Source organism: Lepisma saccharinum, chromosome 14, assembly GCF_977018435.1.
Source record: "Lepisma saccharinum chromosome 14, izLepSacc3.1, whole genome shotgun sequence".
NCBI classification, from domain to species: Eukaryota; Metazoa; Arthropoda; class Insecta; order Zygentoma; family Lepismatidae; genus Lepisma; species Lepisma saccharinum.
In genome coordinates, this window is record NC_139242.1 from 64,626,869 (window position 1) to 64,653,694 (window position 26,826).

Below are 26,826 nucleotides of genomic sequence, written 5' to 3' on the forward strand. Positions count from 1 at the left end.
AGCATCATAATCGAAATCGGTGCACTGTCGATAAGTTTGAACCTTCAATCTAGCCCTTACAGTGTGTGTTGTGAGGTTATTGTTTGATCACGTGGAGTAGGTGAATGTGCAAGCATTTTCAAAAATGATGGACAAAAAAGAGATTCGTGCCGTGATAAAATTTTATTTTTTAAAGGGGAAAACAGCAACCCAAATAAAAACGAATTTAGATCATGTCCTTGGCGAGTCTTTCCCTTAATTTAAGACTGGGTTGCAGACTTCAAGCGTGGTCGAACGAGCAGCGAAGATGAACCGTGCAGCGGATGCCAACTTCGGATATGGTGACTAAGATCCATAAAATAGTCTTGAGTGACCGAAGATTGAAGATCAGGGAGATCTCAACTGAATGAGTTTTTAATATTTTAAATGAACATTTAGGCATGCGAAAGCTTTGTGCGCATGGGTGCCACGTTTGCTGACTTTACATGACCGTTGATGAAACGTGGATCCACCATCAAAAGAACAGTCAAAGCATTGGACAGGCAAGGGGGAACCTGCTCCAAAGAAGGCAAAAACAGTAGCATCTGCTGGAAAAGTTACGGCATCGGTTTTCTGGGACACAAACCATGGCAAAGAAGAAAATATCTAAGCACATAAAACATCAGTACTTGGTAGAGCAGGAAGGGGAGGGGGGAGAGGAGGGCGTGGGTGCTAGGGTGGCCAAAATACCTAGTTACGAGGCTGACTCTTCGACACAATTGCTTTCAATATCAACAAACCTTAAAACTATAGTCGTTTGCTCCATGTGCACAATCAATTGGTACAGCTAATTGGACTTTTTTTTTATCTGGCTATTTTGACTTTGTTGCACATCAACTGCACCAGTTATTTTTGAATTTTGGGACTTAGATGATAATTGCGAATCTCATTTTGTTGTATACATCTGAAATGTTCTTGTAGTACTAAATATTTGACGCATTAGTGTAACAAATTCGTCAAGTGCTTGCAAGAAACAAATTTGGGCCCCCATGTACACTCAAGAATCTTCCAAGAAATTTAAGTAATTATACTCAAGAATCTTCCAAGAAATTTAAGTAATTATTTTGAATGGCTGGTTGGGGCTACACTTAAATTAATCATTATACAAATTGAACCTCTACCTGTGAATTTTCATGGATTACAACTTATCTTTCTTTGATATTTGTATATTCAAAAGAAGAAAAGACAAATACTTACGTATCCCCTTCTCGACCCTCTTAACAGAAAGCTGACTTCTAGGCTGGGAATGACACTATTAGCTAGTTCACAACATCTTGTCTTTCATGTTCAACAGTGAAAATACCGAGTCCACTAAATTTGGCCTGAATCATACTACTGTACACTAGCTTCCGGGAGTTATTCTTAAGTTTCAATTTTGAGAAAGATAGTTGTCGTCACTGTTACTGGAAGAGTTAAAAAAAAAAAAAAAAAAAAAAAAAAAAAAAAAAAAAAAAAACAGAAGATGGTACAGAGAACACTGGAAGCTAGTATAGAGTTATCAAGGAAAATGTACTTTCCCAAAGCACTTGTGGATGTTGTTGAGAGGATTTCAGCATGTTCCTGAAACTTTGAACTTGATCAGGAAATTTGGAGGATAGTTATCTTCGTACTAGTTACAGAGGACAATTGCTCCTCAAGCTGTAGGAAGGAAGCAAGAACTGCTAATATCCATGCCCTTCTTTAGTTGAAAACAATGCAATTATTTAAATGCTTCAAACTTGCTTCGTGCAAGGTCAACAAAAAGACGACAAGACAAAGTGCTTTTTATTCAAGAAACTAATAAAAGGGTAAAAATTCCCAAGCAATTTATCATGAATTTTTGTGTAAATGTTTCACATGAGAAATATGAAAATAATTCTTTACTTTTTTTTCGACCCACTTAGTCTTAAGGCCCACCCACCTGTATGTTATGCCCCTGATTTGATGTATTCGTTCAAATTATAGCGTTTAAATAGAATTTAAACCCAGATAAAAGCAGACTGTTTTAAGTTTATTGCTCACAAAAATTAGCCTTTTTCATCTATTTTTCTCACTTTTATATATTTCATTTTTCATATCCAACCTATAGCATGCGAGGCCCCAGGCTGTTGCCCACCCCTTGCTACGCCTTTCTTCACACATCAACGATTTCTATGGCTAACATCCATGAACTGAAGTTCGAATTGTTGGATCATCTGCCCTATTCACCTGATCTAGCTCCTCTGAATTCCATTTATTCCCTAACCTCAAAAGATGGCTCGGAGGACAATGATTTTCCGAAAAAGATTAAATGAATCATGCTGTGAATGGGTATTTTGAAGACAGGAGAAATCATTTTATAAAAATGGTGTAATGGCTTTGCAACATCGTTGGGACAAAATGTGTTGAGCTCAATGGGGACTATGTTGAAAAATAAATACAAGTTGATCAAATGTATTAGTATTTTCTTATTCATTTACCATGCTTTTCAAACAACCCACGTATATGAAGGGTACAGGGGAAAAGCAATCAAAGTCCACTTTTTAACTTTCTATAGGAATGCAATTTGAAGTTTAAAAATGCTACAGAATGAAGCAGAAGAACATTTTTTCGATGCTGAGTTATGCAGGACTATGAGTGTTTTTCCTAAAATTAGGCATGTGGGGTTGCAGTATACCACCCCTAGAAAAGCATGGTATCAAAAAGTGGATTTTGTTTTTCCCCTGCACCCTTCATATGTAAACTGTGCTCATATCAGTGGAGATGTATAAAACATTTGATCCTCGATTAGCCAGTAAAATTGCAATCTGAGGTCAATGCTAACCCGCGAGTCTTCTTCGATCAGCAGATTTGAACATAGTTTAGCTGTTGTACTAGCAAATATTTGTTACCTTTGTAAGTGAGCATATGAGGCAAGATTCAAAATAAAACATTTGATCCTCGATTAGCCAGTAAAATTGCAATCTGAGGTCAATGCTAACCCGCGAGTCTTCTTCGATCAGCAGATTTGAACATAGTTTAGCTGTTGTACTAGCAAATATTTGTTACCTTTGTAAGTGAGCATATGAGGCAAGATTCAAAGACTAGAGGAAATGAGTCCATAAATTCTGAAAGAACTAAGCATGCACAACGAGGTGAATGAGCGAATAGTGATCATGTGTTATTATTTTCTGTTTCAGACGTCATGTATATACCAGTCAGAGAATATTGTTTTATTGCATGGTCAATGAGAAGTAAATTAATTGAAAGCAATCAATTGGTGGCACAAACAGAAATAAGATCCACTTTTGCAGATATTATTTTGAAACTTATTTGGATAAAAAGGGTGCATAAAAATATTATTGTTATGCTTTACTGTATAAAAAAATACATTTCAATTCAATTTTGTCCCTAGGATGGAACGTCATGTGAATTGTACTGTATATAACTGCTGTGTTATGAACTGAGCATGTTGCATTTTTGTTGGTTAAACTTTCTCACCTTGTAGACATGTAGGTTACATATCTTCTTTTGCTTTAAATAGTTATTTGTTATATTATTAAAGGAAGCCATATTTTTGTGCATAATTTCTTTCCGAGAATATATACTTTTCTGATTAGATGGCTATTACCTTTGATATGTTTGGCAACTCTGATATGGGATGTATTTTTAGCACCTGTACAACAGAATTGCAGCTTACAGACACAAAAATCAAAGAAACAGATGCCATTATGCACATTCCGCACTAACTAAACATAAACAGTGGAAAGGCACACCATATCTTGATGGGTCTACTCCAACAGGTAGTACTACCAATGAATAGCAATAGCACCACACTCAAACAGGTGACGACCATGCATGTAGAAGCTTGCAGCAAAACAACACACACTGGAAGCTCACCAAGCAATAACGCAACATAGTCCTGAGTGGGAACTAAGTTCTCTGCTGTCACCATAATAAATAAATAAGTAAATACAGTTATTTGTATTACAGTTTTACTAATAACAGTACAATGACATATCCATTTATTTATGTATCAACTGTCTCTTCTCTTAGTTTTTAGGCAGATAACCTGTCAATATATTTGTAATGACATCTATAATTTTATTTACAATTTGATGAACCCTTACAATCTATTGACAGTTTCTTAACATAACATGATAAAACAGTTCATGTTGTAGGCAAAATCTTTTTATAAATGTACAATATTTTCTTGCAATAAGTATCACTGTATTACCTGACCAAGCCTATGGCAAAACTTCTGTGATCATGAGGATTTATTAACTGATTCTACAGACATTGTTTGGTCACTGCCATCAATTAAGACTTCCATATCTGTGTCCTGATCTGCAGTGACAAATATTAAATTTTCTTCACCAATTTTCTGGTTCAACTCAAATACAACTTCATTGTTCCTTTCGCTAGTGACAACTGTTTCATGCTGTACAGCCAATTCAGCTATATTTGGATTCATTTCAGTTAAGACACACACTGAAGCATTGTCTACCACTGACACTTGATAATCTGCTGGTGTCTGTGTTACCGTCATTGTTTCATCTTCAATTAACACCATGTTGCATTTCATGCTGGAATCACAGAAAGTATTGGCATTTGCACCCAGCAGTAACATATCTTCTGAGGGCACATTGGCTTGATTTTCAGTTTCCTGCTCAGGTACGCTGTTTTTCTCTTGTGACTGAGGAATGAGTTTATGTGTCTTTTCATGCCTGGTTATTTTCTCACGAGTACTGAACCCCTTCTTGCAAATTTTGCAGTTGTAAGGATACTTCCCTGTATGTTTCATCATGTGGATTGTCAATGATGAAGTTGTATTGAATCTAGAAGAACAGAACATGCATTTGTAAGGGCGATCACCTGTGTGTCTTCGTCTGTGGTTTACTCGATGGTGTGCATACCGAAATTTCTGTCCACAAATGTCACATGTGTATGGGTATGGATCATCATGCTGTCTCCTGTGTGCCCAGTAGGTGCTTCTATAATAAAACTTTTTATCACAGATGTTGCATGTGAACCTAGTCTCCTTTGTGTGCGTAGACAAGTGCTCCACCAGTCGACCTCTGATAGGAAATCCCTTTTTACAGTGTGAGCAATGGTATTTGAATTTCCCAGTATGTCTAGCCATGTGAGACAAAAACCCATTTCTTGTTTTGTAAATCTGTCCGCAAATGTGACACATCTCTGCTTCTGCAACACCTTTCTCGTGTCTTGCTTCATGTTTCTTCAAACGGATTGGATTTGTGATCTCTTTGTTACACGTGGAGCAAAATGGGTCCCTGTGAAAAACCTTTCGGTGATTTTTTAACTGAGTAGAATTCAGGAATACTTTCTTGCATTCAATGCACTCTATTTTTTCTTTTGGACTACATTTGTTCCTATGTTTGATCAAGTTTGCAGCAAATTTATATTTTTTCCTACATGTGCTACAGTTATAAAAGCCATTTGACTTATGTTCTTTGAAATGAAGAAGCAACTGCTGCCTTGAACTAGATTTCAAATAACACAGAGCACATGCATATACTTTTTCTTTCCTACTGCTACCATTTTTACTTTCACCTTCCAAACCAGGGCCACCCTTCCATGCATATTGCTCATTGTGGAATTGCATCGTATGAACAGTAAGGTAATTTTTAAACAGAAACTTTTTCTTACAAATATTACAGTGATATTTTTTTGTTGCATGATGCCTCTGACAGTGAATCACCAAATCAAGCTTGTTATCTGTAACATACATGCAATTCTTACACTGAAATTGTAACTCATGAGGCTGTGTATCAGAAGAAGGCATTCCCATTATGATAACCTCATAATCAATGAGCGTGTCCTCGTTTATAATTTCATTGCAATTTCTAACCTGAGGTTCGTTATAATCACCACTCAACTTTTGTACTCTGGTAACTTCATTTTCGGTAACCACGGATAAACAATGATTGTCCACATTTACTTCAGAACCTTCAACAACTTCACCAGTAGCCACTTTTGGTGTGGATAATTTTGAATGTTCCTGCAAATGCTTAATTAAATCACTGCCCTTCGAGAAGACATTAAAGCACACTCCACATTTTAACACTTTGGAAGTTTTATGAATCTTCATGTGATTATTGAGCGAATACTTTTTCTCAAATCTCTTGTTGCACACTTTACACACGAAGTTTTTAAATTCAATGTGCTCCCTACAGTGATCTCCAAACACTGTCTTGTCTGAAGTGTGAAATTTGCAGATGTTACACTCAAATACACTTTTGTCTTCTAAAGTATATTGATGATCATTTACAAAAGATAAAATATTATTGGAGTCAACATTGTTTTTGTCTCCTACCACCAAAAATTTGCTTTCCTTCACTTTGCTCAAACGTTGCTTTTGAGTAGCTAAACCTTCACTATTCTTCCGATGCATGTAGGTCTTAACACCTGCACATGAATATATGTGTTGTTTGACATCGATTAGGTAGTCACTTTGGAAAGTACAATGAACACATTTGTATAGGCAAACACTTTGTCTCTTTGCTAGTGATCTGCTGTTAGCTGTACTCACATTTCCATCTGATACAGACACCAGAGAGCTCATTGACGGAAACTGGCCACCAGCACTTCCTCTTTTATTGACCTACAAATAAAATAAAAGGATAGTACTTAATAAGTTACATTCAAAAGTTCTGACAAGCAATATAGATGGAAATTTCAATTTGTTATATATCATATACATATCATATCATATACATATCATATACACATCATTTATGTGTATATTGTGTATTTTTGTTATTTAACACTAACTGTCAGGCTGAATTTTGCATTTGCTTGTGGGAGGCTGGAGCTGTTTTGATGGTGTGTATAATTATTATGCACACGGGCTGTGTAACAAACTTTCTTAAATTTCTTCTTAAGCCATGAGTATAATGATTAATTGATTGATTTGGTTTATTTTACTTCGCGAAGATGAGTGTGTGTAACAATTATATGTACCCTGTAGTAACACAGTAATTTCATACACACATTTATTTTCAAAGGAGATGTGTATAAGAACAATTTATGCTTCCTGCAAGTTGTGTATCACTTGGCAGTTAAAGTGTTAATGTCACTTTTCCGCCACTTTTGGCTAATCGCGATGATGAAGATGAGCAATGATTAGATGAAAGGACATTAATGAAAAGTGCCCATGCCAGAATTTAAACCTGGAAACTTTGGTGGTGAGAATACATTGAGCCACCGAGCTGGCATTTATGTATAAAAACACTGTTTTCTATCCCAAGGAAGTAATTCATAATTCCAATCTAGAAACGACCTCAGTACACAAAGTATTCAAAATGGGGTAGAAAACAATGTACCATTCTTAACCACAAGCAGAATTTACACTATGATGGTAACAATTCAGCACTTCATAAAGTGCTTTCTTCAGGAAAGGCATTGAATTCATCCTGAAGGGTGATTCCATGGTGACGTGTGCGACTTTTGTACGAAAAATCTGAAAGTAATTTGTTTCTAATTCACGTATTTTTTAATAAAATGACTTGCTTTTTTTCCCTAAATTATTTTGGAGTAAAGGCCATGTACTGACCATAGAATATTCCAGCTGTTGTTCGTAGAATGTGATTGTTGCGTGGAAATCAGTGTGTGATGCCTTTGCACAGTGAAAAAAAGTCTCGGAGTCATTGACAAGCAAACTGTGTGAACTGTGTGTTAAGTCAATTCTAGGGGGGAAAATATTGGTGGCTAAGGACACCTGCAGGGGGCACAGAGGAGGAATTACTCCCCTCAATTTCAAATTTTATGCAAATAAAAATACATTTCGTAAAATTTTCTAGCTCGCTTCGCTCGCAATGCCTACTTTTTTCAGTCTCGTTACGTTTCAGACCTGTAGCTAGGGAGCGGCGGGAGTCAGCCATGGGTGCTGAATGATCTAAATGCAAAATAGTTGTGAAAGAGAGAATGCCATGCCACCCTGTGATATTATTTGCGCTTTATTAGGGGCAAACATTGACGGCTAAAGGCACCGGGAACAATTATTCTCCTCGATTTCAAATTTCATGCAAATAAAAATACATTTCGTAAAATTTTCTTTATCGCTTTGCTCGCAATGCCTGCTTTTCTCAGTCTCATCAAGATCAAGCCCGTAGCTTGGGGGCAGCAGAAGTCGGCCATGGGCACAGGGCAATTTAAATGAAAAAAGCTGTAAAATAGAGAATGCCATTGCATCCAGTGAAATTATTTGCTCCCTATTAAATCAATATCGTTTTCAATTGCAAAAAATGTATCTAAAAATTTTCTAGCTCACTTCACTCGCAATGTATTTGTTTTCTATAATGTAATGTTTTTAAATAATGTGTGTTGTATATATGTATTGGATAAACTTTGAATACATGCACAATTTAGTGTTAGCATGTTGCAAATGTATTTTCTTATTTTATGTTGCTCCATGTTGCATATGGGTAAAACATATGTTGTACATGAAAGTTATACATGTTATATGTACAAAAAGAATTACCTTTGGAATGCATTTATCATCCATTTTCTGCCATTCAGAAATACAGTTTGTGTGCTTGTTTTCCATTATTAGCTAATGTGAAATTGACGGTGTTGAAAAAATATTTCAAATCGTTTGTTTCAAACAAATGCTTTAGCACCGACTTCTACCCCTTCTTGTGTAATTTATGAGGACAATAACGTCTTTGGTACTACTAGGCTACTACTACCACCACTATTATTATTATTATTATTGGTACAATTATCCTGAAACTTGCCCCCCCCCAACAAAAATTTGTGGTTGCGCCTCTGGTGGATACCAATATCTGTTGCAGATCAGTGTCACTTCACCTGGGTAAACACTGTCTTCATAACACACTAAAATACCAGTTGCTGACCTGAATGTTATTGGGTAGAAAATTTTGTAGGGTATCCTTGTTTTGATGAAACACAAGAGTTGAATAAAAGATGGGTACAATTCCATAGAATTGCCAAATAGGAATATTTCTATATTACCTGGGTAGAGAATATACTGTTATTGGGTTCTCCATTATTTTTAATGAGTTTACCAAAATATTTTGCTAGCTGGCAAACTGATTAGAATATCAAATAAAATGCATCATTTTGGAAAAAAATAATGTTGAAAAATTTATATTTTAAATACCTACATGCAAATAAACAAACAAAACAAATTCATATTCAGAAAATTCAGACCTTTTTTTAATGAAATTTCAATGTTTTGATATCTTGATAGGGAAACTTTGCTTTTGGTTGCATGGGTTCATTGTTTGCATCTATAAAAAGTGGTTATACGAACCTTTAAGAACATAGAAAACTTATCCAGACTAAATGAAAATAAAATAAACCAGAACTATGAATTTCAAAATTTTTTGAATCACTATTCACAATACTGGAATCTCTGATATCAATGGGAAGTTTATGAAATGTAAACAGAAAGAATCTGTTGTTTATAACATTAAATAGTGCAGAAGGAAGTTTTCTTCCCAAAGCATGTCAAATCATTAACACATTACTGAGTGTCATCATGACTTATGGTAAACCCATGTAAACACTTCTTTTTATCTTCTGGCACATATCATTTTTGCATCCATGTTTCTACTTCATCTGACAATGATTGTTTAATATACTTGAAGTATTTTATGTAAAAGAAAAATAAACTTCTGCACCAGAAATAAAAATTAAATGCATGAGGAGTAGCAGAAATCGAAGTGGAAATTGTAGCATTTGTTGTGTCTTGGTTACCTAGGTGATCCCTACTAAAAAGTTCAGTATGGGGCCTTAGGGGCTTTTACATTTGAGACCACCATCCTCAAATAACAGTGGTTTTGTCAGAAAGCAAAGTCGTTAACATTTGAAGAGAAAAGAATGAATATGCACTAAGTATGGAGAATGTAATGTCATTTCTTTCTACACTTTCTCATACAATTCAGATCATTTCACAAGTACATTTGTTTCTAGTAGGGATGGGACCGATTAATCGGTACTCTATCGGTATCGGCCGATATAGGCATATCGGTGTATTGGTTTAAACGGTAAAATTACCGATTATTTTACCGATCCGATATGTCGATAAATATCTGATAATTTAGTGCAAAATTCTGCCATTTTGTTGTAATTTTTATGGATAATCTCCATGTCCTACTTTCTAAAACAGTAAATGTCTAAATATGCAACTTCTTTTGCACTGCAGTCACCTTGAAACACACATTTATTAAGGAGGTCAATGAACCTTTCAGGTTCTTCAAGGACTATTTCTAATTTTATATGGGATCGATAGAATATCGGTTATCGGTATCGGTAAATTTTATATCGGTACTTTATCGGTATCGGCCAAAATTTCATATTGACCCATCCCCAGTTTCTAGTGTTTTCTGTGACTTGGGGAGCTAAATATAACAGCCTCTTGGTTGCTACCACTCACTGCAAATGTGTTGGGAAGAGGGAAGGGGACAGGCAAAAGTTCATAAATAGGCTTCCCTGGGCATTGACTGGTTTATTGCATCTTTGCACTTTCTTGTTTTGAGCCGTTCTTGAAGCTATGATGAGGCAATAAATAGGATGAAAGTTAGTAGTAGTCTGAGGATTCAAATCTCCATGATTATTTTATTAGTTCCCCTTCGTTGCTTTTAAACTAATGTCTCTTAATGTCACCGATTTGTCGTGGAATTTTCAGTCTCATAATAAACAGTAAAGGTGAGTCACTAACTTTTGTTTCGGTGTGTACTACAGCAAATGTTCAATGTGTGGTGGAAGTGTCTTCTGTTGCACACTGAGTTAACAGTCACCATAAGACCCACACTGTACTCTTAAGTGGGGATCACCAATAGTACCACTTCTCTGCCTGATAAGGATAATCACGAGGAAGAGAATACATTATGAAACACAATGAAATGTTCACTCAAACAGAACATTTAGAGATGAGATCATGAGCTGAACACCTAACACTCTCGCTAATTGTGGTTGCATAAGCAGCACCATGTGTCACAGAGTCTAATCAATACAATTTTCCATAATTAAAATGGATTACATGAATCACACCACAATCACACACAAACATCACCCTTCAAGCTAAAAAATTCTTAAAAAAAGATTGACTTACACTGACAGAGGTTCCTCCTTCCTTATCACGGGGGATTTCCCTTGCTTCCGTGCCTCCTGACAATGATGTTATTTGTCCTAACACAGATTTTAGACCATTTTCCTCTTTTCCTGCCAACTTCTCTGCAAAGACACCAACCATTGTACACCAATTCTCTGTATGCTCATTCTTATATCTAATTTTTTCAACAAAGCATGCAAACTCCGCAATTAAAAAGGTCATTCAAACCTAATTTTCTGCTTATATACATGCTTGGAAATTGATTACATTCCTGGTACGTATGTATTTTATAATTATCCAAACAATATTTAATGATATGCTATGCTTTATTACAACTTTTCTTCCCAATGGGAACACCTGTCTCTTACAGGGTAGCTACGATTTTTTGATTATGGAATTCCCTGACTTTTCCAGGTTTTCCAGACCAGAAATAAAATTTTTCCAGACATGTTTGTCGTCATGATTTTTGCTTTTGAACCTCAAGTTTTTCAATTAAATATGCAGGCATGTTAATTATTATGAATATGAATATACACAGTTATTAGCTGAAAATTTACCAAGTGAATAATATAATACTATTCAATTAAAAAATAAATAACTATTGTGCTTCCCCATTTTCACGAAGTCATTACAATTAAGGTGGTGTAAAAAATCAATAAAAAAACGTGGCATATATCAAAGCTTTACAATGTAACCTGTATACAACCTCAATTAGCCTATATCAATACAAATGAGAAACAACAGAAAATTAGGTTATGTACCTTTGGAAAATATGCAATAAGTTTAATGATTATATTTTTTAATTTTTTAAAAATAGTACATATTACGGAAATTCAGAACTTGAATGGGGCCGGTGACCAACCATACACCTAAAAAAATATATACGCGGGCCACACTTTGGAATCAAATATCTCCATTATTTGAGTTTTCCACATGCTGGAACCAATTTTATATTACGGAAAACATCGAAATCTGTCTTTTAAAAGGTAACAGTTCCGAATGTTTTATGATTTTTTTTTCAAATTTTCCTAGCAGGAAGACTAATTATCATAGAATTTTGGCAATCGTTGTGACACGAAATTTGAACCTTCCTTAAAATAATGAGAACTATTTGGATTCGAAAAAAGTTATTTATGTTGAAAAAAAACTTCAAAATGACCTTACTCAATCATACACGCTTCCCACGGACAAGGTATTCTCCGGTTGACAAGCGACAGTAAGTATCGTAAACTAGTGGGAATGAATGTAGAAATAAATCGGAACCTTAGTAGAGTGCATTCAGGGTCTTTATTTTAATTCTAAGACAACCAAACCTGACATTCCTAACATAACCACAAAAGCATATATTCACAAAATCTTAAGTAATCGCTAAAACTCTGCAGTATGTGTTAACAGACATAAATCAAAATCAAACCATGTAAAAGTTGCATTTGTAGCATGATGAAATCGTAATAAAACAAAAGGAACTTGGGTTCATTTTCACCACTTTTCAGCATAATTTCATTCTACACGCAAACAATACGTAAAATTACTACCGGCATGAAACCAACATTCCAAACCTAACCACGATGTGTGACCAGCTTACGTTTAATTCCTCTATTTTGCACCAGTTTTTAAAAAATAATTCGTTCTACATGCACAAAACACGTGCATATTCGAATAATGACGTCACTGATACTGCATAAAATCACTAATTTCTCGGGTGTAACACATCTCTGCAATGTAAAAACTACGACAACGAGCAAATGAACTAGTTGATCAGGTTGCTTCTGAACGGGTCGCAAACAGATTCAAATTCACAGAACGGGTTCACGGGGGGAACGAAGTAGCAAGTCCCTTTGTTTTTACTTGGCATCCACACCCGTCCAGCTCTTCAAGCTTTATTGCAGATCCAAAACCAATGAACTGTCCGAACAGGTGTGTTCTTGAAGAAAGAAAATTTCCTCACCACACACAAAGCTAAAGGAACATTTTTTCCGCAAGAAATTCTGAGGATGGCTGGTGCGTAGGTTTCGTCTTGAGTAGCTTGTTCTCTAAGGAAAAATCTCACGCCTCTCCAAATTCCGGTCTTGAACAGGTTCACAAAAACGAGTCGCAAAATGAACGGATCCAAGAGTGAATAAATATAGAATTGAAATACGAAGGAACCATAATTTTGTACGTAACAGACTAGAAGTCATAATGACGAGAGAAACAAGTTTCTGAACTGAATCTTTTGGGGGGACTGGAATCACAAGAACCGAATTCGGAAGTGGAAATGAACAGTTCATTCATTTTGTAACTGGTTCTCCTGCAACTCCAAAATGCACGTAAATTCCAGAAAATATGCAAAATTCCATGACTATTCCCTGACTTTTCCCTGACCAACCAAATTCCCTGACTTTTCCCTGTTTTCCAGGTTTTCCAGTCACGTAGCAACCCTGCTCTTAATACGTACAATGGAAAGTTTAAAAATTGTGTGGCAATTTTTCAGCTAATGGAACCATGGTGATGTGGTAGAAAATACCTTGTGAAGGGCAAAAATAATCAAACTACACTAAGACAAACTATTACAATAACAGATTCTTTCTTCTAATTTGCAATTTTATTCCTCTCTTATTCAAGCACAGTGTTGCACTTAATACTTTTCCCAATTATCCTTTCTCATCTTATTGGTTTATTTTATTCTACTACAAGCAAAGTACAATATCTGGAATAAATAAAAGTCAAGTTTGTAGGTTTGAATCCTGAGTAATCGTGCATATTTCAATGTCACAGGTAGTACTCTCATTAATATGGAAATCTAGATGGTAAAAATAAGCAATATTAAACAACCAAATAACAAACAACATTATTTCTTTGAACTATCTGTAATTAAACATTCCCTCCTCTGACTGCCTAATGGTTTGAAGTAATAACTGAGTAAAAAGTAAGAGAACTCCAATATTTTTCTTAAACATTACTCAAAAATCTATAAAATACTTACCTTCATGCAGCGCAATCTTCTTATATTGCAAGCAATTCTACTTCTTCAACAAATCAGCTGTTACTCTCTGCCAACATTAAAACAAACCACTGTGAACCACAATATGTTCATACTGTATTATATTGCTTGCTAGACATCACGTTATACTCATACTTTTTAAAACTAAATATTCACAATAATAGTAAAATATATGTATATGCTATACTCATGATACAACAATAAGCCACTACCAGATCATGAGGTCAAAACATGCCTGCTAAATAATAACGATCTTTCTATTTTTGAGACAGCTTGAAAATCACTTGTGCACATTAAAAATTAGAATTTCTGCAAAGTTTTGTTTATTATTTGAAGTATTTTGCAAGAAATGCTCAATAGAAGGGTCCCATAATTGTCATCAGTTGGTTTGTTATTTGGTTGTGTGACATTGCCTATTTCGATAGAACAACTACAATTTAAGAATGGATGTTAGTAAGGTAAAAAAATATTTATGTTCTCTCAACCACCAGATATTGTGCACCCAGAAATATGAATTTTCACATTACCTCCATATGATTCTGGTCATTTAGTGCATACTCTCTAGATGTCTTCATAATTAGGATGTAAAAACACCGTACTCACACATGGTTTCCTTTTTAAAACTCTGTCATCTCGGAACCATTTCAGAAGCTTTCTTCAATTATTTCCAAGAATTAAAATGTGGTACATTAAAAAGTGTTAAAATTTGAATAAGTAATTTTTTTAATGGAAAGAAAACATACAAACATAGGTCAAAAAACACACTGTTTCCTAGTGTCCAAAAGTTAAGCATAATTAGAAAACTAGAAAAGTGGTAGGGGTACAGTTTCACAATCACTGTATATATTTATCAAGGAGTGTAACTCAGTTTACATGCATAGGCAAGACTACTGCCAGCGTCAAATAGCTCCATGATTGAAAGGTAAACAAAACACAGTGTATCAGACCAAGGGTACTTCATTCTGTATTGAATGCTCACTGTGATCGGAGGACAATCTCTTGGTAAAATGTGCACTGTTCAGAAAGAGCATGGCACAAAGACGTCAGTCGGACCCTTCTTTAAAGGGAAGAATCATTGGATGCCCGAAACAGGTCAAACACAGACTGAAGTCTCAACAGCACTGAATATGCCACAAAGTGTCATTTACAGGCTTTAGCGACAGTTCCAAGACACAGGATACGTTCATTTTAGTCCAGTACAAGGTCATTCAAGAGGAACAATGCCTGCAGTACAACTGTGTACTGGAGACTCGGGACAGCTGGTCTCTATGCCAGACGTCTAGTAGTGGAGTCAGCACCATCAAAATTGGACCCTGAATGAATGGAAGAATGTGCTCTTCACAGATGAGTCCAGATTCTACTTCCAAAATGATTCCTGTTGCACACTCCTCTCGAGAGAACCGAGAACACGATTTAGTCCCAGGAACATCAGTTTGGTGGTGGTGGAATATTGGTGTGGACAGGCATCATGTTCAATGGATGTATGGAGTTGCATACTGGAAGTACTGTTACTACAGAGAGGTATGGAGACGAGGTACATCAACAACATGTGTGACTTTCTGGTGGTGCAGCCGGTCGAGTCTTTATTGTCATGGACGAAAATGCACGTGGAAAGTTTCTTGGCTGCATGGACTGGCCAGTAAGGTCTTCAGACATGAACCCTATAGAGCATGCCTGGGATGTTTTAGGGAGACAAATTGCAGCCCGCCAACTTTCCATCAAGACAATTCCAGAGCTCTGCACCAGCTAGCCATAGAGCCCTGTAGGAGCATTCCATGTCAATGCGTGGCTGTTAGGGGTACCTCTATACTTTTTGTTGAGGTTGTGCTCTTCAAATTTTGTTATTTTTTGCATGTGTGTCTTTGCAATAAAATACAGTTGCTACTTTCATGTATTCTCCTGTATTGTATACTAGATAACATTTTCATTAATTTTTACTATATTCATACACTTCATTAATAAAATATTTTCTCATGTCTTAGTTATGTTTAACTTTTGGACACTAGTGTGTATTTTTTAAAAATAAAAATTAAGTTGCTATATTACAACAATGTAACATTGACAACATCCATTATATAAGGGATTCTTTTTGTTTAAAAAAATACTAACCATTGTTATAACTGTATCTTTAGTCAAAATGAAAATAAATGTCTGATGAAAGAAGCGTGTGTTCTCCTGAAACGTCACAAAGAAAAACTGTTTCATTATGCTTGTAATAACCGTAAACTACAAGAAAATAAAAATTACCTACCATAGTTTTAACAATTTTCAATATCTTATGTATCATTTCATAGAACTCCTTGAGAAAGCCACATTGATTGGTCCAAAATGACAGCTTTCAAAAAAGGAAACACATCTACACTGTTTTTACACCTAAACTAGTGTATGGTACTTCAATTTTACTTTCTCAGTACCAATAAAACAAACATGTCACAATATTTTCCATTCTAAACAAATAATCTCCAAAAAATAAATCATTCACATTTCGATGTATACATCAAGGAGTGCTATTGCAAATTGAAAATAATAAAAAAAAATATCACTATCTAATCGAATCTAATACAAAATGTTTAAATTTGTCAGTCTTTCGTTTGTGTACTATATTTCTAATATTACTTAGTTATTAGTTAAAGTGATGGGTTAAAATATTAAAGTACAGCATAATTAGATCATTAGGGGAAAAAAATACCATATATATCAGTATTTTAGAAAACTGCTATAAATATTATTCAACAGTACTCAAATCCTGATTTAAAGAAAAATAAAAGATTTGTTTTTTCTAGTATCACAGAGTGCATTTATACAAATGCACTTCTCTTGGTCATTGTGATGAAAGTGTATTGAAATTCCATCTATGTATGTCACATTAATTGGAATAACAACAGTTCACTGATAGGAATTAAATTTTTATATATTGTTGTGCAGTCACAATCATAGTAGAACTATTAATATTAATGACGACAATGTAACTGTAAATAGTGAGGTTAACGACGCAAGCATTCCTGCTTTCTCACTCTACTTTTGTCAAATATGTTTATTTTAAAACACTTAAGGGTAATAACGACGAGAGACAAAGTTTATAACTTTAAGCACGTGAAGAGTCAAAAATGAGGGAAAATTCAATCTTTCATTTTCTATCTTACTCATTAACAAAAGGACGTACACAATTGGGTTAAGTTTTATCACTTGGGACATTGAATTTTGAGTGCTACTTAGTTGCCGAACCAACGAACAAATTGCAGGGTAAATGCAATTTTAGTACTCAACTCTCTTTTGCCAAAACATAACATTCAATTTGATCAACATGGTCAACAAACTGTCTCTTCATCACATCAAACAGTTCACTTATGCATGTACCTTTATAAGTCCTTATCTGCTTGGATGCAGTCAAACGTAGTCGCAGCCCATGGTAAATGAATTGGTGCCTTCCAATCCAATTTTAGTTTCTTTACGAGCAGCCTCCCAATTACTCGTAAAATGCTATGGCCAAATTAACGTGGTAGGTACAGAAGAGACACATGATGACCTGACACAAAAGTACTTATGTGCCTTGTTGAAACTTGCAAGGCAGAAGCCCTATATTACAACAAATGTTCATGTCTTGTCTGGCAAAGTAACATGCGGAGTTGTTCTTGCTACATTTGCTAACTTTGAGTATCTGCATGCGAAGTGTGTTCTCTGCTGCTGCTGACAGCTACAGCTGCAGCTGATGGCATGGTTAACTGCGAATGCAGAGCCACCTGTTGTTTGCCAAGTTTCATCAATGTGAATTTCCCAGGCTTGCTCTAGACCTGTGTCAGAGTTTCCACCCAAACATAAGAGTATGAAGGTCCAAAAAGCACATCCATTTCGTAATCAGCACCATGATACCATACAGTAAAAGGTTAATACCTCGAAATCACCATCAACACCAATGGAAGAATAGATGGAGAATTAAATACAAGAATAGAAAACACAAACAAACTATATTATGCTATCAATCAGGGGTTTCTAGGAAAGAAAGAAATCAGCCAGAAAACAAAAATGGCAATATATAAATCAACGTATTTACCAACTATGCTATATGGGAGCGAATCGTGGGTACTGACAAGTAGGCAGATACAGACAGCGGAAATGAAATATTTAAGAAGAGTGGTTGGAAAAACAAGAAGAGATAGAATTAGGAATCAAACGATCAGGATAACGCTAAATTCAAAACCAGTGGAACAAAATGTCATCGAGGCACAACTGAGATTGTTTGGCCATGATAATAGAATGAAGGATGGAAGAATACCAAAGGAAATATGGGAGGCAAGATCAAGAGGAATAGGAAAAAAGAGGCCCCAAGGAAGACCATGGCAAACATGGAACAAGAACATTGAGCAGACCCTAAACAGAAGAGGCATTAAATGGGATGAAGCAAGGAAGATAGCAGAGGATTGTAACCAATGGAGAGCTCTCTGCAAAACCTCGACACCTTTGGTAGAAGAGGATCTGAGTAAGTAAGTAAAGTTCGGTTAATAATGGCAAAATAACACTCACTCCTCAACTGCATCCATCAACACACTAAAATAAACTGTCAATCTACAAATCAAAAGCAATAAACTTGAATGACACATACCACGCATGGCTGCAGTTGGTGGCTGAGGCGAAGGTTGTCTTTGTCTGGAAAGCTTAGTGCTTATGTTGTACTTCTTCTTCAGAAAAGTCACCAATGGTTTCTTCACGATCTCCAAATCAAACTCCAACTTGTCCATTTGATTTATTAAATTTGTACACCGGAGACATAGCATGTCGTCCTCAGAGACAATAATTAAGTAACCCTGTCCCAGAAGCTGGCCGACCTTGGACATCGTTTTTGATCGTGAATATGGCATGATGCTTTTTGCGAGAGGAAGGGCTTTGCCGACCAGCGTCTCTTGACAGATGAAACATTTTGGAGTTGCTGGCGAATCCTGAAATTCAAAAGTTCAAGTTCTTTCAAGAACAACTTTGAGAATAGGGAAAGGATTCACAGGTTACAAATAACACTATATAAAAATTTCCAAAGGAACCCATTGCCGTCCCATTATGAAATTTTGCACACAAATAGTCAATTGATGTCTTCAAATTTTTTTTAGAGTTTCTGAAAAATTACAAAATTCAAATAGCAGTCATGTTGCATTTCAAATTAAAGCTCATTGAAGGCAGAAGTGAATGACACCAATTTGAGCTCTCTAGGTCAAATAATTTTTGATATACAGCTGTTTAAAAATTTCAAAATGTCAAATTTTGTAATTTCTGTTTTTTGAATGTCGATAACTAAAAAACTAAGAGCCCAAACAATCTGAAATTTGGCATTTTTTGTCAACTTTACTGGTAGTACCACTGTACCAAAAAATATAAATTTCGGAGATGTCAGAAGTTCAGACCATTGGTTAATTTAACATGGAACGACCCAAAGAATTAAACTACCAGTTCTGGTGCAAAAATGTGCCATTACAAAATACAGGGTAAGTCAAAATGATGGACCCAATTACAGAAATTTATTCTGTGAAATCTAATAAACATATGTTATCGTGAGACATGCGCTTCGAAAGGTTAACTTTCAAAGTTTAGTTTCCACGCAGTGTTTCCAATTTCTACCGCTAGGAGTCAGAAGCAAGCAGCGAGCAGGAAAATGGTGTTGACTGGAGAACAGAGATCTTTCTGTGTGCTTGATTATTATGTGAACAAGTCTGTGATTAGTGTGCAACAGCATTTCCGTATCAAATATCGGAGAGAACCACCTACGGGGAAGGCCATTCGTAAGTGGTATGAACATTTCAGAGATTCGGGCTGCATCTGTAAATGAAAATCGACTGGCCGTCCATCAACTGGGGAAGAGACAGTGGAACGAGTGTGCACATGTTTCGTGTGGAGTCCACAGAAGTCCACCTACCGGGCAGCAAGAGAACTTCAACTTCCACAGAAAACTGTCTGGCAGGTTCTGCGGAAACGTTTACAAATGAAACCCTACCGCTTGCAACTAGTTCAAGTTAAAAGACACCGATTATGCTTTGCACGCATCCTTCTGCTGATTTCCTCGCATTAATGGAAACGGATGGGTTCTCTGAGAGGTTAATTTACAGTGATGAAGCAACTTTTCACCTTTCAGGGAAAGTGAATAGACACAACGTAAGGATTTGGGGAACTGCTAACCCCCATGAATTTGTGGAACACGAACGTGATTCTACCAAAGTGAATGCCCTTTGTGCCATTTCCCATGAAAAGACTTATGGGCCCTTTTTCTTCCATGAACGTACTGTGACAGGACTTGTTTTCCTTGATATGCTGCAACTATGGCTCCTTCCGCAGCTTGCAGAGGATAGCACAGATTTCATTCTCCATTTGGATGGTGCCCCTGTGCATTACCATGGCAGCGTTCAGGACCATCTCAATGGGGCATTGGAACAACGTTGGATAGGCTGTGAATCTCCGGAGGATCGACCTCTCCTTCATTGGCCACCTCGTTCCCCCCCTTGACCCCATGTGATTTCTTCACGTGGGGTTTTGTCAAGGAGCATGTTTACGTACCACCACTTCCAACAACATTGGTTGACCTGCGTGCCTGCATCACAGCAGCCATTGCTGATATTGACTGAAACATGCTACACAAGGTTTGGCAGGAGATAGACTATCGGCTTGATGTGTGCCGTGTTATGCGAGGTGCTCACATAGAACACTTGTGATTTGTTTGAAAAAAACTTAGACAGTTTACCTTTCTTACCACATGTCTCACAATAACATTTGTTTATTATATTTCACAGAATAAATGTCTGAAATCGGGTCCATCATTTTGACTTACCCTGTATATCCAACGTTATCTGATAATTTTTAGTATCCATCACAGAGGTTGTTAATAGGATGTGTACGACATTAGTATAGTAGCAATCAGAAGTATAGCATAACAGCATAGTGTGTGATAGCTGTACCTTAATACAAGTTTATCAATATTGTTCTCTAAAGTTCACATTACCACTATTGCATGCAGCCCCAGCCCTAGGAATTTTGCCGCCCCGTGCAATTTTACTTCTTGCCGCTCCCACCCCAAAATATGTACAAAGACAATGTAATGTATGAACAACTAAGCTTGTCATCCGTGGCAATTTCACATGCTATAACCAATTTTTAACATAATAAAATGAAAGAATACATAATGTGAGAAGATAAGTTATTGATAAATAAAAATATATAAATATATATATTCACTATAAATATTTTAAAAGTTCTAATAAACTTCAGTTTCGAAAAACTACGTTCACCACTTGCAACTACTACCGGCAGAGTAAGCAGTATTCTCGAAGCTATGGCTACATTTGGAGCGAAACAATTGTCAATAATGAGCGCAACACTTCAAGTGGAGGCGAATCAACTTCTTCTATTAAGTGAGAAAGTACCTTCAGTTCAATAATGTAGCGCAACACTTCAAGTGGAGGCGAATCAACTTCTATCTTCTATTAAGTGGGAAAGTACCTTCAGTTACCTTCGCATAACTCAGTGGCATCAATGTCTCGGTGTTCCTCATGTGTTAAGATTTTCCCCAAATTTTCACATATTCTTAAAATCGCACCTGTGTAAATAGTTTTTTATTTAGCTATATTATATAAAAATGAGAAATGTGAACTGTGAGCTTTCAGTTGTTCAAATCTTTCTTGAATAGAATTGACTGTCCCATCAATAATGAAAAAGAAAAAATCCACTTTAAACTTTGTCTTTGGATCCAAAATGGGTTCATCCCTTGCCTTATAGTCATGCTGTGTTTGTTTCCGGCGTATTCTTGAACTTACAAATGAAACTTTCAACTCAGCACCAGCTTCAACTACCTCACCTAATGTGTTAGCATTACCGTCAAGATCGTAAATGAAGTGCAACCAGCAATGACATAAACAGCGGATATTCGTACTTACTATTGCGTCTTGTGCGATTCGGCAATACCTATCATCACCACCTTTCGCGATCAACACGTCAAAGAACAATGCAGCTCTATTTCCGACTCCCGAATGTGACACGTCAGTTTAACTCAAACCTCGATAACATGGGGCAGGGGTGGAGGACTGGCGGGCCATCAAACAATAGATAGCGTTGTAAGTTGGCACCGCACACACACAGTATATGTTGCTTATCATTTTCAAAGACAAAACAATAATATCTGCTTATGTAAGAGGACAACTATACCCTGTCCCAGCTAACTGTAGAGCAAGGCCACGCATATCGGCAGAGGAGGAAAATCGAGTGGTGAAAGTGCAGCATTGTCAACCATACGATCCTAACTGTACATGTACGAACGTACGGTCCAGACCTTAGTGTGTACGCTAAATGCACGGCTTGTCAAAATTTGCTCTTGCAGTTTAATCCCTAATATTTCCCTAAGAAATTCTTAAACCAAACGTACAGACCTGGAGACAAGAATACGGTCCGTTTGTCATGTGCGTTTGGTATTATCCTGTTCAAAAGTTTGCAATGCTGCATAGTGAAGAAGGAAATTGGGAAAACTCCTGTCGCCCATTACACAATCCCGTTTCTCTCACTTATGTAGCCGTCTCGCGTCACTACTTGCGCAGAGACTTGTTCTCGTTCGCCTGGTCTACAGTTAGCTGGCATGGAGGCTTTCTTTTTTTTTAAAAAAAAAAAAAAAGTTTCAGCACTGCTTTCTTTCGCAGTTACTCTTTGATTTTCTTATCCGTTTCTGCTTTATACTGCAAATGGATTTAATTTGAATTGCTAGGTTAGTAACCCAATGTATATTTATCGTAAAAGTAATAAACACTTAACCATGCCTCTCTAGGGTTGGATTTTATTGGTGGTAGTTAATTATTAAATATATACACTATATGGTTATTATTATTACTTTTCCAATGATGGTAATAACAAAAAATACATTCAACATTAATTTCAAATTTGTAAAGGTTTCAATAAATTACCTTCTAAAATAGGTGATGTGCAAGTTTTTTTTGTTTTATTGCAATTTCATCATGCTACAAATGCAATTTTAACATGGATCGATTTTGATTTGCTTCTGTAAACACATACTGCGGAGTTTTAGTGATTACTTAAGATTCTGTTCATATTTGCTTTCGTAGTTAGGTTATGCAGGCCAGGATCATTTCTCTTAGCATTCAAATTAAGTACCTAAATGCAATCTACTAAGGTTCCAATTTACTTCCACATTAATTCCTACTAATCTACAATACTTACAGTCACTTGTCAATGGAAAATACATTGTCCATGGGAAGCACACATGCTTGTGTGAGGGAATTTTGAAGTTGTTTTTCTTCAACACAAATAACTTTTTTTTAAATCCAAATAGTGCTCATTAGTCATTACTTTAAGGAAGGTTAAAATTTCGTGTGACAATGATTACCAAAATTCTACGATAATTACGATAATTTGAAAAAAATCATAAAACAATCGGAAACCGTGACAATGAATTCAACTTGATACAAAAGATTGATTTTACAGTGTGCTGAGGCTTATTCAATGGCACTCAAACACTCATGTACATTGAGGTAATGAGATTACATCATATAGAATGTTAGCCATCACAAAGTACATGAGGGAAGGGACTAATATAATAATTCTATGCCAACAAATGATTCTAAGTTACTTAATTATGAACACATTCTTATACTTACATTAAACGGAACTGCACCCAAAATCAATGCACCACGTTTCTTAAAATCTTCTCTAAAATCTTGCCAAGAAATCTTTTGCTAAAAAATAAGATGCAGGAATGTTAATACAATATTTTGTAATATTTTTAAAACTTGTACAATGCTAGAATTTGTAATGAAAATGTGTAGTTGGTTGTATTGTAGTTCTTACTTTACACTGCTCTAGGTGAATAACAATGATGAGGATGAATAGATCAAGGAACAAGCACAAAGAAGCAGGACACTTGACTTCACAGCACTGGCCAATTCACTGCAAGGGCAGACAGATTAATAAGTTAAAAAATACTCCTTTATTACTATTCTAAAAATAATTTGAGCATCAAGTACTTGTGCCTACTGCAGATTGCACAACATAATAAAAAAGCAAAACATGAAACAATTATGTTAACAGTATTCCAAGTTGTCCCCCCCCCCATACATACACATTTTACACATTATTACAACATTTAAAACATTTAACCTCCATTTTTGAGCTTGTTGTTAGATAATGGCTTTATCTGTAAAAAAAATTGGTAAGGAAGTTGCATAAATAGTTATTCTGAGCCACCTAAAATTCAGTAATGTTTCTCATTACAAGTAACATGAATGTGGTTTCAGTTAAGATTACATGACAAGCCATGAAACAACACAAAAATTTCCATGAAAATATAATTTTATTCTTCTTGTGTGAAAAATGTACTGTTTCGGAATACATTCCAACTCTCTATAGCTCCATAAATATGTATTTCTATGCTCCAAAAACACATAATATTTAGGTAGGGGAGAAATCTAGAAATCTGAGGGAGGAATCATCAGACCTACAATTTGCTGAAATGTTCAGTCTTGCCATCGAAGGTCTTCAGTTTAGTCTCTGTCTGGCATGGACACCCTTTCATCAATATCCTCTAATCTAAGGCTATCTTTTTTCAGAACATGAAATAAGTACTTCTTTAAAATCACCGGTAACACTTCGATCTAGTGAAAATGGATTTCTTCATTTTTACAGAAGAAACTACTTACGAAAATCAGTTTCTGTAGCATTATCGAAGTTCGTCAATGTATTTTTATTTCATTGTGTAATCTTTTTTAGCACGAATTCATGTTTTTTTCTAGATAAATGATTTTTTCACTATGTTTGCCTAACCTAACAGAACCTAACCTTACCGTGGATGGTTTTTGGGGCTATGCGTGAATGGTTTTTGGTTCCTTCACCGAAAGAAAGTTCAAGTTCCAACTGTTCAATTCCAAATTAATCATGGTACATGCAGACAGGCACTTTTTACATGTTTCATTTTCTAATTGTCTGTATATAAAGCACAATATTAGTATAACCTACTTTTCAAATCGTTCTCCAGAAAATATGCAGTACATAATCACTAGGACCTTGAAATATGCGTTAATAGGCATAAATAGAAATCGAAACATGTAAAAAATGCCTGCGTACTTTCATTAATTCACCATTAAACAATCGGGACTTGGGCCTGAAGGGGTATAATGTACATAAATGCTTTCGTTGTTAGGTTACGTGGGTTAGGTTTGGGATTCTTAGCATTAATAGAACATTCCTAGATTCCCTTGGTAAGTTAGGTGGTTCAGAATTGGGGCTCTTAGTATTAAAGTAACGCCAATAAATGCTTTTTTCAACACCTGATCACGCAATACCTCGTCTCAAGCAAGAAACCCACTTTGTGCCTCATGTGAAAATCTGGAACTGTGTGTCTTAGGCGACCGTAAACAATGAACAGCTGCTCTCTGCAAAGCATGCTCGCATAAGCTACTTTTCAAATCATAATTTCCCTGGTAAATAATATTTGGTGAAGCTTTAACTGTGCCAATTGGTTTCTCCAAAACTTCGAACTTCCTTTCACAATAGTTTCCAGGATTCTAAAGCAATTCCTAATACTCCTATACAACTTGCAAAAAAATCATTAAACATTCGGAATAGTTGCCCCAAGGACTTTTCTGACTCAATGCGGATGTTTGGTGATTAGTGAAATATGCAAATTACAGTTTGAATACACAACTATCTATCTTCTTGATGTAATATCAAGAGCACAGGAAAGCACTAACGTCTGCATAGAATAGATGAACGAAGGTTTCGACCAATATTATGGAAAGTAAAAAACATCTACACATAAATTTTTGAATACTATATATATAATCAGCATATTTTGTATTTACCTTTCTCTTCATCATTGTTTTTTGTTTACAATTTGCCTCCTGAAAAGTGTTGTTGTTGTAAACACTGGTTTGTATTGCATTGAAACAGGTCACGTTGATTTATTGAATAATAAATTACATATAAATTAGCACTTCCAATATTCTCTGTACTGTTTCAAGCATTCGTTTGTTTATTATTCCTTTGCCTTTTTTATTATATCCAATACTTAAAAAACAACAAAAATTACTCCATCCACAGGACGGAGGCGTTTTTACGCTCACTCAAGCCGTAACTTATAATGTGCTACATCAAGATAGAACAGCCGCCATGTTTTCAACCACATAGCATGACGCTTGCTTTCAAACACCCGTTTCAAAAGTGTATGAAATTTCAAAATAATGGCAATTTTACTCCAAAAAGGTAAAAACAAATACTGTAGGGTGAAACATTGTGTACAATTTTATATTTTCACAGTACTGTGCTGAGTGCTGGAAAATATCAAACGTTTCCTTTCCGTCCTGAAAATATCGCAATTTTCTCTTCTCGAACAAAAAATCCCTTACAGTCCCACACACACCCTGTACGTAGGTGAAAGTACAGTTGGCAAGGGAAAGCCACCTGCTAGAATGTTCCAGAACAACTTTCTAATAGTCTGGAGGGGAGTAATGTTTGTGTATATATATCGTCCTGTTTTTGTATCTTGCTACATTTGTACTTGGTGCAGAGTCTGATGAAGACCTTGCTAGAAGGTTGAAATGTTATGTTTAGTTTATGTTTTATAATAAAATAAATTACTGCCTTGGTCAGCATTTTGAGTTTCTCAGCCTGTTTTGTTTAGATGAACACGGCCAGTTCGACAGTGCTGCACACTTCAGGTGGCTCGATGCCAAATGGAAGGAAGGGAAGCACGACACCTCAATGATCTCAGCCTGGTTCTTGGCCACGACTACAAAGGCCATCCTTTCCAGGAACCACT

At 35.9% G+C, this 26,826-nt stretch overlaps 1 protein-coding gene across 1 annotated transcript; it reads right to left on the bottom strand.

The window, feature by feature from the left end:
• Nucleotides 1-4,038: 4,038 nt before the first annotated feature.
• On the bottom strand, nt 4,039-25,935 carry LOC145998968 (uncharacterized). The gene is made up of 5 exons (XM_083135808.1): nt 25,871-25,935; nt 23,672-23,749; nt 18,640-18,973; nt 11,057-11,178; nt 4,039-6,580 (listed from the first exon to the last, which is right to left on the bottom strand). The coding sequence occupies exons 1-5, from the start codon at nt 25,883-25,885 to the stop codon at nt 4,223-4,225; spliced, it is 2,907 nt and encodes a 968-aa protein (XP_082991934.1). The 5' UTR covers nt 25,886-25,935; the 3' UTR covers nt 4,039-4,222.
• Between the last annotated feature and the right edge of the window lie 891 nt (nt 25,936-26,826).